General features: G+C 41.9%; 2 protein-coding genes across 3 annotated transcripts in view; one reads left to right on the top strand and one right to left on the bottom strand.

The window, feature by feature from the left end:
* Nucleotides 1–6,110, bottom strand: part of Polr1a (RNA polymerase I subunit A) — a 62,826-nt gene extending 56,716 nt beyond the window's left edge. The window contains 4 exon segments of the mRNA XM_028860523.2: nt 2,630–2,779; nt 3,941–4,074; nt 4,077–4,144; nt 5,917–6,110. Of these exon segments, the coding sequence (XP_028716356.1) occupies nt 2,630–2,779; nt 3,941–4,074; nt 4,077–4,144; nt 5,917–5,993 (429 nt within the window). The 5' untranslated portion in view covers nt 5,994–6,110.
* Nucleotides 6,111–6,403: 293 nt separating this feature from the next.
* The window catches only part of Ptcd3 (pentatricopeptide repeat domain 3), a 32,491-nt gene continuing 25,683 nt past the window's right edge, over nt 6,404–13,211 (top strand). The window contains exons 1-4 of one of the 2 annotated variants that reach the window (XM_028860517.2): nt 6,404–6,526; nt 8,271–8,323; nt 8,446–8,482; nt 12,845–12,890. In XM_028860517.2, coding sequence (XP_028716350.1) covers nt 6,423–6,526; nt 8,271–8,323; nt 8,446–8,482; nt 12,845–12,890 — 240 coding nt within the window. In that variant the 5' untranslated portion in view covers nt 6,404–6,422. Of the gene's footprint in view, nt 6,527–8,270; nt 8,324–8,445; nt 8,483–12,844; nt 12,891–13,211 lie in introns of those variants that run through there. The other variant, XM_028860518.2, reaches the window with a different exon arrangement.

Below are 13,211 nucleotides of genomic sequence, written 5' to 3'. Positions count from 1 at the left end.
CCCAAACCCACCACACAGGCTTAATGAGATGAGGACCTGAAGGCAACACTGAAGGGTTTAAACCTGGACGATGACGGTTACAAACCACCCGAGTGGCAGAAGCAGCATGACTCCTCGATGAAGGAAGGCGGCAGCACCCAAGCATCCTCGCTAGCAACCAAAGTACATATAATGACTAGGAAGCGGAGAGTTTCTAATATCTTGACATCAAAGGGTGCCAAATGTACACAGAATTACATTTCTGTTTGCACATTTTATGAAGAAAAAAAGAAAATAACGATAGAAGCCGTGAGTACTTTTATGAAAATAAAACTAAATTTGGATAAAACAAATCCCTAGAAAAACATAACTTCTATAATTAAAGGCTTAGGAAAATCTTTCTTTCATTTCTCTCTCTTGTAGACAAATCTGCCTGTGGATTAACTGCTTTGTTTTCTTGGAGGCAAATAGGATGAGAATTTCTGCTACTGGCAGAAACCGGCCCAGGCTTAGACTTCATCTCTACTGAGGGCTGTGAGTTCCTAGTGCAAACCTCAGCTCTGTGCTTTCCCAAAGCATGCCATGAAGGCTCCCCAGCAGCATGGAAGTACTACAAAATGTGAGATGTCAGGCACTGTCCTGATGGCCTGTGGGATCGCTCATCTTCTACAAACGCTTTCTTTCAGGGCATTTCTTCTACAAAAGTTTTCTTTCAGGGCATTATAGAGAACTTCTTGAGGCCGTAAAGATGGCTCAGCAACTAAGAGCATTAGCTTTTCTTCCAAGGTCCTGAGTTAAGATTCCCAGAATCCACATGGCAGCTAACTACCTTCTGTAGCTGGAGTACCAGAAGATCCAATACTATCCTCCAGGGCACCAGGCATGTTATGTGGAACACACATACATGCAAGCAAAAACACTCATACACGTAAAATAAAAATATCAAAAGAAAAAAAAGTTCCTTAACTCATTTTTAAGGCTGAAACAACACAGGTACCCACACTCTACAGGACAATATGAGAAAGGAAATTTACACATCAATCCAACTCAAGATTATAGCTGCCAAATCCTAAGCAAAATATTAGGATGTCAAATCTACAACATAGGACAAAGCAATTTCTATCACTGGGCATGGTGACACAGGTCTTTAACCCCAGCACTCAGGAGGCAGAGGAAGGAGGAGCTCTCTGAGCTTGAGGTCAGCCTTGTCTACACAACAAATTTCAGGCTAGACCTTACTATAATAATCAAAATGGTAAGCTAACAGTAAAAACTACCATCTACCTCCCAGACACGGTTTGGGCTTTGAAAGTTCTCTTTATAATGTCTTTCACAGCAAAAGCCTATCAGTTACATCCACTTGCTATAGTTTCCAGATGTCCAGTAGTTAGAACAGTTTCCAGGTGCTGCTTGGAGAAGTGGGTAGCATGTCAGTCTGAGAATGGAACAGTTCCTTTGTTACTGAAGGCCTCTACATTTCTGAGGGTTTAAGGAGGGTTTTACAAACTATTTAACTTGGGTATGTTTGATGTTTCCTCATGAACAAGATTGAGCCAATGCCCTTGTTGTAGAAGAACCTCAAAGCAACGTGATTTTTTTTTTTTTTTAAAGATTTATTTATTTATCAGGTATACAGTGCTCTGTCTGCATGTGTCCCTGCTGGCCAGAAAAGGGCATAGGATCTCATTATAGATGGTTGTGAGCCACCATGTGGTAGCTGGGAATTGAACTCAGGACCTCTGGAAGAGCAGTCAATGTTCTTAACCACTGAGCCATCTCTCCAGCTCCGCAATGTGATTTTTACCACAGCTTAGAACATACCATGTGATTTAAAATTTTTTTTATCAGGTATTGTTCACTTTGACTACTTGAATAAGGAGGGGGGGGGGTGACTGTCAGATTCTTTGATAAGAAAGTGACTCTTTCTTTCTCAATATCTGTGGTTAATAAAGATTACATATGTGTGTGGCAGAATGTACTGTAAAGTGTACCAGCAGCCTGCTACTTAAATTATCAGTCATTCAAATCATTCTCCATTTACATCCATGTGAACTCACAGATGCTATAGATTCCTACTGCACTCAATGGCTTTTACTTATTTACTATCACAATTTGTTTTGATTGTCCCCGATTTGGCCACTGTAAACCCCTCACACAAGCTGTGTCCTTTTGACTGACTCTGAGCACCAACTTGCTCTCTGGCATGTCATGTTATAGGCTACTGTAATTTCTCATCCAGGCTTACAATAAGCCATTTCTTCAAGAAATGCCTAGACAAGGAATAATGTGTCTGGAAGTTAGATGTGTACCGCCATCTACCTCTTCTACCACTGCCCCACACAGACCCAGGGAAAAATACCTCTCTATTGGCATCATTATAAGATACAAGGGTCAGCGGGCAGTGGTGGCGTATACCTTTAATCCCAGCACTTGGGACGCAGAGGCAGGTGGATCTCTGTAAGTTCGAGGCCAGCCTGATCTACAGATGGAGTTCTAGGACAGCCAGGGCTATTTAACACAGATAAACCCTGTCTCAAAAGACCAAGAAAAAAAAAAGACACAAGGGTCAAACATTCTGGAGACTATTGGCGTGGCATAAAGGACAACAAACAAACATCTCTTGATGTCCTGGTTTCCATTACCAACCTACCCTGCTCAGAATTCGCTCAAGCTCATAAACTGCTTGGAGGGCTCCAACTTCCAGGACCCTCAGCTGGCAGATCAACAGGTGAATGGCAGCCCGAGGACAAGTCAGCATGTGGCAATTTAAACAGGAGCCTCGGAGCAGGAGGTAGAGTTTCTAAAGAGTGGGGACAAAAGGAAACAGGACATTAAAAAGACACAATACGCACGGTGGTTTTCACTGTACAAGAGATTTTTCTTTCTGTTGTCTATTTCCTTAAGAATTCTACTTCTGCCCCTATGCCTCTATAGCCTTTTAGACCCTATAAACTAAACCAGCATTCCCAAATATTTCTTTTATGATTTCATTTTAAACCATTCAAATCTGAAATTCACATAGATGAATGCATGGTCTGAGAAAAGGAATTCCTTTTGTTTTATACCAACTACTTAACTAAGACAATAGCCTTTCTTCAATATGCTTAACAGACAAACTGGTGTGTATGCCACAATCTAAACAGCTTAAAAACAACGCCTGGAGGCAAGGTTACATACACAAGCGGCAGTCTAGACAGGAGCTTCATTTTGATGCTATTGGCCTTCCTCTGGGGGCTTTGCCATTCCTACCAAGAAGTTACACTGTGCAGAGTTACCTGAAAAGCCAATGGCCTCGAGAGCACCAGAATTCCCTCCACTCCTAGAGAAGTGACTGCCACTCAGCTTTCTGAAGGGCACAGAACCCTTGAAGCAAAAGGGCATAAATCAGTGCCTTAAGTCTGGAGTAGACTCTGAGTCTTGGATAGGTGGGTGGGTGGCTCACTAAACATTTCCCTCTCACATAAACAGAATCTAGTTGTGGCTTTTTTCAACTGGAATCAAACTAAAATTCTTCGGGTAGTCTGTAGGGTAAGCTGAAGTTACAGGGTAAGCATCCCTAATCTGAGAATCTAAAATCCCAAACTTTTTGAGACCCGACATACAAATAAACAAATTCAACATCTGACTTCATGGGCTATGGGTTTTAGTAAAAATGGAGGCATGTCAGAAATACATACAATCCCCTTCAGGCTGTATATATGAGGTATATATAAACTATGAGTGAATTCATGTTTAGACTTTAGCTCCATTCCTACAATATCATCATTATGTAGGCTGTAAGTAGTCTAAAACCTGAAATTCAAAACACTTTTGATCTCAAGCATTTTGGACAGTGGACCCTCGAGGTGACTTGTCCTGGGTCCCTTGAGGTTTTTTTTTTTTTCCCCTAAAGAAAGAGGAAGAAAAGCTGGTCCTCACAACTCCAGCAATCCCAAGCGCACATGCCCAGGGCAGCACATACATCGAAGAGGAGAGGGTTGTACACCGTGAGCGGGAGCTCAATGTGGCCCAGGTGTCCCGAGCAGTTGCTGAAGTCCTGTACACAGGTGGAGCACACTTCTTTGGAATCTGCAGGACCCAATGCCAAATCATACAGCCATTTGCTGAAGGGTTTCCCAGACTGTCCACATAGCGAGGATTGGTAATGGATTTAACGCTTAATTTCCTGAGGAGATTAGAAAAAAAAATCCAGGGAAAGCTCAGGTTATTAACTTCTCTGATGTTCCAGACCTGACTGGAAAGCCTCAATCATTCAATGAAGGAACTGCCACATAAGAACTCCTGTACACAGAATAACAAATCAAGAAAATTAAACACAAATAAAATCATAAAGAAACCTCCTTTATGCAAGATTTCATCACTTTATATAATGGAATCTCTTAACTGTCAAATAACTAGTCTTGTACCCACTAAAAGTGTGTTATTGTGCCACACAGAACGGTAAGTGTTATACAGCCTGTGTGTGCTCTACTCAATTGTATTTGGGTGTTCACACAACAATGAAACAGCTAGAAAGTATCCTTCTTAAATGTCACATAAATATATTTTACAAAGCCTAGCTTGCCTTGTAAATCTCATCTAATTTAGAAAATTGTGGGGAGCCAGACTGGCCCAAGACTTTCTCAGTGGTCCTGATGAAAGGACAAAGGAAACTGTAGTTCTGTGCCCTTGTCCAGCCGTGGACTTGGTAAGGCCCATGTAGAGCAGCCAGTGCCTCGAAGGAGTCAAGGTTGCAGCTTCTGGACCTAACTCTCCCCCCTCGGCTATGATTATCAATCCTAAAACAGCTGCGTCTGAGGTATCCTGGGCTCTCTTTGCCAACATTGTCTGACAGCTCTCTGCTGACCCTGGCTGATTTCCCCCCTACAAACAGTATATAAGACGCTGTACTTCCTAATAAGCTTGCTTGGCATAAGACATAGCTTACGCAAGACTTTCTGACCTCAGCTTTTATCTTCTATATCTTTCCATCCCTTGGCATCTCCCCATGAGGAGGACCCTGTCACTGAAGAATGACCTGCTGGTCCAGGTGAGAAAACAAATGTACGGACAGAGATGTCACCCCCATCTTGCACTCTAGAGGGAACAACAACAGCAACAAAAAAAAGTCAGTGAGCTGTAGGGTCAGGTAAACGGACGGTGGTCCATAAAGAACGAAGCTGCACAGTTCTGAAGACTCCCATGGTCAATGCCACTGTAAGGACCAAGGATACACGGAGCATCAGGAAGGTTTAGGGGTGATATTAGCATGACTTCAATTTGCACTTGAGAATAATTGTGACAGCCGTGTGCAGGACTGACAGGACTAGATGTGTATGAGGGTGGAGGTGGAAGTCAGAGACAATCTGAGCATGACCAAAGAACTGACTTCCGGCAGTGGCAACAGGGATAAAAGGGGCGTAAAATCAAATTAGATATGTAGGTAACACACAGCAAAAGCCTAATAAATAAGATGTTAAGGGTGGGGTCTAGAACTGTTTCATTTTGCATTAAACCTGGCACGCCAGTTTGGGGAGGCAGTTCCTTTCAGTTTGTGGAAGTGAGGGTGCATGTTGCGTTTTTAATGCAAGTTTGTGATGCGTGTATGTTATCGAGATCAAAATGAAGATTAAAGAGTTCCTGCAACTTCATAAAGTAGAACAAGGCCTTAACCTGCGATTTAAAGGTTCATCATCGCTTCGACGAGAGGAGACTAATTGGGCAGTTCATAAGCGCGTGGCGAACATGAGAGTATAAATGACTGGTTCGTTAAACGAGGAAGATGAACGGATAAAGATGGAGCAAGGAAGGACAAACCCAGTCCCAGCGCACTCCTTCCCGCTACCTGCAAAACGGCGCCAGGCAGCCGGACCCCCGACAGGCTCGGCGCAAGGCCTTTTGGGAACTGTAGTTCCCGGCGCCGACTGCCGCAACCACGCATTCCCACCAACTCCTTACTTGAGCTCCTCGGCCGAATACATCCCGAAGGAAATGCCCTGAAGCCGCCTCCATGGCGTGTGCTTGGAGGCTAGCATCTTCTAAATCAGTTTTGAGATCCGTCACCTAGAGAGACGTTCCGGTGAGCTCCGGCGACACACGCTGAACTCCGGCAGCACGGAGCCACCATGTGTTTTCCACTGCGCTTGCGTGCCGGAAACGCTGCCGAACTGACTGACTTGGACGAGCTCACTTGTGCCTTCGGGGTGGGGGTGGGATCGGAGGAACATAGTCTCAAGACCCTCTTTCTGTTTAAAAACAAAATTACAATCGAGACATTAGAAATAATATTCCCAGTACATTTATTTGAGGTGAATTATGGATGTGTAGTGAGCCTTCCGTTGGCGTCCTTGCCAAACTTGACCTTGTAATCACCCACTTCGAGCTGAGACGTTCCCCGCCCGCCCCGCCCCTTTTGACCTCGTGGGCGGAGGGCGTTCCCAACGTGCTCCGCGAACAGTCCCAAGATGGCGGCGGCGCTGTCCGCTCGCTGTGTGCGTGTCCGCGGCGGGCCTGCCTGGCTGCGGACTGCTCGCGGGGCAGGTGTGTGTGAAGCGAAGCCCTGCTGCAGGTAAGAAGACCCGGAGTCAGTTTGGTCTTGCGTTTCCTTAAGAGTTGTGGAGCTAGGTGGCATGCAACGGTGTTTGCGTGCTGGAGGCCGCGCGCCCCCAAGGGTAGCACGAGGTAAACGGTGGTTTGACCTGAGTTTCGAACGGCGTATATTCTTTCGGGAGGTTTTTATTGGTTGGTTATACTCTATTAAGTTGAAATTGCCCTTTAAAACAGGTCGCTGTTTACGTGAAGTTTACATTTCCGTGAGTGCTTCTGCAAGCCCCTTCATACATTTCTTTAAAACCCCTCCGGTATCCATTTTAACTCTGCCAAAATGAAAGAGCGAAGTGATAGATTTTTTCCCAAATAAACGGTAGGCTCCCATCGCCACTGTGGACCGAATGTTATGAGAACTTTGAGCTAAGAAAATTAAGCTGTAGTAAAAGCAGAAAAGCCTTCAAAAAAGCCTGACCTCACTCTTTCGATATTGCTTGGGACATGTTGCAGATATTTATGTAATTTCATTTTACACCCTTCAAACAGTGGCCTGGTGTAAGGCATTTAGGTGTAAAAGATTTGAAATCCAATTTAATTTATTTTTGTGTATTGATTCCAAGACCTCATGGATGCTAATTACCCACTCTGCTACTGAGTTAAAATCACCAGCCCAAGAACTCTTTCATGTTCAGTGTTTGCCTTTTCTTGAGTTGGATGATAATGGACAACTTTTCTAAAGTGAATTATGACTAGTAATAACTGTCTGAAAGAACTGTAGGGATTGAATTTGATGTAACTTACAGTATGTATTTTGTACGTACTTTATCTTAATTCCCCTAAAGACAGCACTGGTTGACTTTGTAGAAACCATTTTGCAATCGGGTCCCAGCCCTCCCTTTCTGCTTGTTTTCTTTGCCTGATGGCTACTTCTTTCTCTCAGCATAAGATGGTGATCTCAATAAAACTTAAGTAAAAGTGATACCTTAGATCAGGCACCAGTGGATGACGTAGTTTTCTCTGTGATCACATACACATTTTCTGAGTAATTCTGACGCCTTTTAAGAATGGAAGACACAAGATAATATTGACTATTGGTTTGATTTTAGGATACCTGTGTGTCATTATCCTTGACTGTCCTGGAACTCACTCTGTAGACCAGGCTGGCAATGGACCAATATATATACTGGGCAAAAAAAAGTTGGGGCCCTCTGAGAATATAGCAAACAGTTAAAAGCCTTCTGTTGTTGATACATTTTTGGTTATTAAAAGTGGTGGAATATACGGCCATAGGTGATCTAAGCTTTGTTCTGATTGCTTTGAGTGGAGTAGGCATTTGCTTGCTATCTGAGTTCTGTCTATTAAAAGCAACAACTCACTGAATTGATCCTTGTCCTGCATTTTCCAGGTTAATTTCTGTTCCAGTGCTGTTAAATTTTCTGGTTTTGATCTTGATTATTTTGTAATGAGAGTGCATACTTAAAAATTCTTGGTTGATACTATGGCTTAGTGTTCCAGAGCTTGGCTTAGCATGGGTGAGGCTCTGGTTTGATTCCTAACATCACAAATAAATCTTAACCACCTATTGTTTCTTGCATTGAAGTTGCTGTTTTGATCATGGTGTGAGGTATAAAGTCTAGTCTATTTGATCCATGATAATTAGAAAATGTAGCTCAAAATGTATGCATGCAGGTGGAAATAAGCCAAGAGTTTCAATAATGAGCAGTATTAACTTTAGAGTTTTTTGTTGTTGTTGTTTTTTAATGCAGATTTTATCCTGGAAGTGCATCCGTCCCAAAGGTTGAAGGAACAAATGTAACAGGTAATTTTAAAACCATGGAAGTAGTTTTTTATTTAAAAACGAAACCAAAAAAAAAAAAAAAATACACCTTGTATTTCTTTGTATTATTAGGAAACTGATTATTTTTATTTTTGTCCTGTAAGGGATTGAAGAAATAGTCATTCCAAAAAAGAAAACATGGTGAGTATTATTTGCTATTCATTTAACCAGTGGTTGGGTGTTTGCTCTAAATAAAATGTAAGGTTTAAGCAGTGCCTACCTCATAGACAATTATATATTAGCCATTATTTTTAAGATTTATGATGTAAGTTTTTTAAAGATTTGTTACGTATACCATGTTCTGCCTGCATGTATGCCTGCAGGCCACAGAGGGCACCAAATGTCATTATGGATGGTTGTGAGTCACCATGTAGTTGCTGGGAATTGAACTCAGGACCTCTGGAAGAGCAATCAGTGCTCTTAACCACTGAGCCATCTCTCCAGCCAGTGATGTAATTTTTATGTGTAAAACTACACATTTAGTTTAGAATTGAACTATTAGATATACTTTTTTTGTATAATAATTTTACATTTTAGTGGCTACATTATATTTCATTATATTGATATGACTAGACTCGTTTGTTCTCCTGGTCAAGAACAAGAACAGTGGCTGGCCATGGTGCCACACACCTTTAATCCCAGCACTCAGGAGGCAGAGGCAGGAGGATTTCTGTGAGTTCAGGCAAAACATAGTCTACCTAGCAAGTTCATACAGTGAGGAAGAATAGGAATAACGGAGCATCAGAGGTAAGAGTAGAAATTTGGTTATCTGTGAATACAGCATTCCAGTGTACAGCACTTTGCCAGCCTCTGTACCCCCCCAAAAAAACTACAAGAAATACAACAGGAGGATATTTGGAGTGTTCTACAATCTAACTGCCGCCTGCTTGTATCGTATCTTATAGTCCTATATGTATGTAACTTTACCCACATAGCTAGCAGGAGTTCAGGTATATTTAGTGGTGTTTTGTCGTGGCATACACCTGTAATCCCAGCACTCAAGGGGCAGAAGGTAGAAGATTGATTGTCAAAGGCAGAATGTAGCATGATTGTTGATGGCTTGGTAGGAGTCCAGGAGTCATTTTCATTCGAAGCCTGTTGAAAATGTTATTAGGAAACAGGATATGAATTGGTTGATACAAAGCATTGGTCAGCAAATCAAGGCCCTTTTTTAAAAATTTGGGTTATAAGATAAGAATTTTTTTTTAATATAGATGGGGGGGCGCTAAAGAAAAGTAACATGCCAGAGAGAGAGCGCAAGCGAGTGCGAGCCAGGCAGTGGTGGCGCAAAACTTTAATCCCAGTACTCAGGAGGCAGAGGAGGGTGGATCTCTGTGAGTTCCAGGACAGCCAAGGCTACAAAGTAAAACTCTGTCTTGAGAAACCAAAAAGAAAAAAAAAAAGTAACAAGAAAATTTGTGACAAATTTTATGTGGAATGTAGCTTAGTTTGTTCACATACTTTTTATTGTGTGCTGACAATTTGGACAGCAAACTTTTTGTGCTATCATATTAAAATATTTACTCTGGGGCAGGAGAGATGGTTCAGCTGTTGAAGGCTAGGCTCACGACCAAAATATTTACTCTGTCTCTTACTCCTGGTCCCCCCAAAAAGAAATGGTGTACAGTGGATTTTGAACCCTGATGTGGAGCTTCTGATTTCAAGGCTCAAGAATCTGTATTTTCAGACTCCATGTGCCTTTTGTACTTTAAGGCTATGATCTTTCAGATCTCAAAATGTCATAGAAAACTTGAACAAATTACAATCATTATGAATTTTCTTACATGACTATGACATGATGAAGACAAAGTTCAGCAGGGTAGTATGGATTACGAGGTTATTTTAAGGAGCCTAATTACGATTTGTAAAAGAAGTATGATTTTCTCAGCACTCGGGAGGTAGAGGCAGGTAGATCTCTGTGAGTTCAAGGCCAGCCTGGTCTATAAATTGTGTCCCAGCTTTGAATTCCAGGACAGCCAGAGCTGTTACACAGAGAAACACTGTCTCAAAACAAAACAAGAAAAGAAGTAGAATTAAAAACCTTTCATATTAGCAAAGAGTAGAAAATATGTATTTGTTGATGAACCAGTAAATTGGAACAGTTATTTGGGTGGAAGTTAGGATCAGAATTTAAGGTGATGTCTATACCCCTCGGATATAGGAAGGAGGAACACTTGCACATGTGGCCAAAGAGCAGTCACAGAAGCCTTAGATTCAATCTTAGATACTGTAGAAAACTAGATGTAGTGGTACACACCTTCAGTTCTATCACTACAGTTGAAGTTCAAGGTCATCCTCAGCTATATAGGGAGTTCCCAGCTAGCCTAGGCTACATGAGACTCTTGTCTCAAAAGAAATTCTACTCTGGAGATTGCGTATGAAATTGTTGTTGGGTAAGATATGACACCAGATACCATTATCTTAACCTGTAAACTTTGGAAGGTTTTTGGTGAATTTTTTTTTAATTTTTAAGAAATTTATTTTATGGTATGAATGTTTTGCATTTTTTTATTTATTTTTTGTTTGGTTTGGTTTTTCTTTCTTTCTTTTTTTTTAAAGATTTATTTATTATGTATACAGAATTCTGCCTGCACATATGTCTGCAGGCCAGAAGAGGGCACCAGATCTCATTACAGATGGTTGTGAGCCACCATGTGGTTGCTGGGAATTGAACTCAGGATCTCTGGAAGACCAGCCAGTGCTCATAACCTCTGAGCCATCTTTCCAGTCCCTGGTTTGGTTTTTCAGGACAGGGTTTCTCTGTGTAGTTTTGGTGCCTGTCCTAGATCTCGCTGTAGGCCAGGCTGGCCTAGAACTCACACACATCTGCCTGGCTCTGCCTCCCCAGTGCTGGGATTAAAGGTGTGCGCTACCACCGCCCAGCTGATGTTTTGCTTTTATGTGTGTGTGAGTACCATGTGTGTGCTTGGTGCCTGTGGAGGTCAGAAGAGGGTGTCTATCCCAGAGAATGGGAGTTAGGGATGGTTGTGAGATACCAAGTGGATGCTGGAAATGAAGCCAGGTCCTCTGGAACATCAGCTGGTGCTCCTAACTACTAAGCCATTTCTCCAGCCCTGGTTTTTATTTTTTAAGGATATTATTCATTGTGATTACTTTAAAATACTTTTTGAAAAAGAATAAGGTCAGTGGCTGTGCACTTGTTTTGAAAAAGGATGTATGAAGTAGGCCCCACACCTATAATAATGTAATGACCCCAATGAAACTTAGGAAAGAAGAGCTTTCATTCAAGGACTATGTAAAGTGACCCTGTCTCAAAAAACCAACCAAACAAAAACAAAGTAGTTATCCAATGGCTGTCTTATATACTACGATTATTCAGCTTCTCATGTTATAAAACTTACGTTTTTTCTTTCTCAGATGACTTACAGTCTTATAAATATTATGTTAAACTTTATTTAGAATAACCCTAAATTTTTGAAAATTATCTCAATTCTCTTGGAAATTAAATACATGAACCCTAGCAAGAATAAATCTAAGGGGCTGTAGAGTTGGTTCAGAGGATGAGAGCATATATTGCCCTTGCAGAGGACAGTTCAATTTCTAAAGTCAGATGACCCACAACCACCTGTAACTCCAACTCCAGGGGGATCCAGTGCCTCTGGTTTCCACAGGCTCTTGCACTTGTGTGTACACACACACACACACACACACACACACACACACACACACACACAATTAAGAGTAAGCAGATTTGAAAGTAGATTATGTCATCTGTCAATCTGTCATTTATGCCAGTGAAGCTTTTCCAGTAGTTCAGCGACAAAGGTACTGCTGGCCTAAGGGTCTCCTGCCCTCCCCGGATAAAAGGTAGATGAGGGGTTTACTCAATATGGCCACGTTGGGAAGAGAGACAAAGAGATACAGTGGAACACTCCCCACCAGCAGCAGCAGCAACAGCAGCAAGGAAAGAGCTGGAGTTGTAGAAAGCTGGTCCAGGCTGTGGTGGGGTCTCACACATCATTGATCCATCATTGCCTAGGATAAAAGTGGATCGTTGTGGAGGCTTTGCTTTAGTTGTTCATGTCAGAGTCAGAGAATACACAAGCAGGTGGGTTGGAGGAAGTCAGCAAGGTAGATTTATGAGATGAGAGAGGGAATCACTAGCCCTGGATTATTAGGTTATTAGGGATCAGGTCAGAGTGCACATGAAGCAAAGGGAAGGAGGAATGTGCCATCCAAAAGAAGCAGACTTTTGGTGCTGCGGGTCTAGCCTCACAGGGACTCTAAGCCCCATTCTCTAGCACTCTATTATTGAGTTAGACTTTAGCTCTGTAGCCTCTGCCTCCGTATCCCTGAGATTATAGGATTGTGTCAGGTCTGCTTCTCAGCCATGTTGGCTCTAGTGGTTTTGTGAAATAAGTCGTGGCTCTAGGTGAAGCCTTGTTTTATGATAAAGCCAAGGTCCTCTGAGAGTAGAATGACTTGTTCATTTTCTAAGTATGAATAGTCTTGGTAAAGGCTGACTTGTGGTTCTTATTCTAGGGATAAAGTGGCTGTTCTTCAGGCACTTGCATCCACAGTAAACAGGGTAAGTAGGATTTTTAGATTAATAACACATTGTTATAGCTCTTTATGCAGAATTAAAATATTGTGTATCTAGATTTTTTTTTTTTAACAAATTAATCCAATCCCTACTTTTAGAAAACGGGGAGACAAGTTTGTGAAGTGACCAGCCTAGCTAGGATGTAATGCCCATGGAGTGTTTTTACAGCATACTATCTTTCTGTAGTCCTGGCTGTCCTGGAATTTGCTCTGTAGACCAGGCTGGCCTTGAGCTCACAGAGCTCCTCCTGCCTCTGCTTCCCAAGTATTAGGATTTTTTTTTTTAATTATTTATTTGTATTTTATG

This window comes from Peromyscus leucopus, chromosome 3 (genome assembly GCF_004664715.2).
Source record: "Peromyscus leucopus breed LL Stock chromosome 3, UCI_PerLeu_2.1, whole genome shotgun sequence".
Classification (NCBI taxonomy): domain Eukaryota; kingdom Metazoa; phylum Chordata; class Mammalia; order Rodentia; family Cricetidae; genus Peromyscus; species Peromyscus leucopus.
Note: the sequence above shows the minus strand (reverse complement) of the source record. Positions and strands in the feature narration are given on the sequence as shown.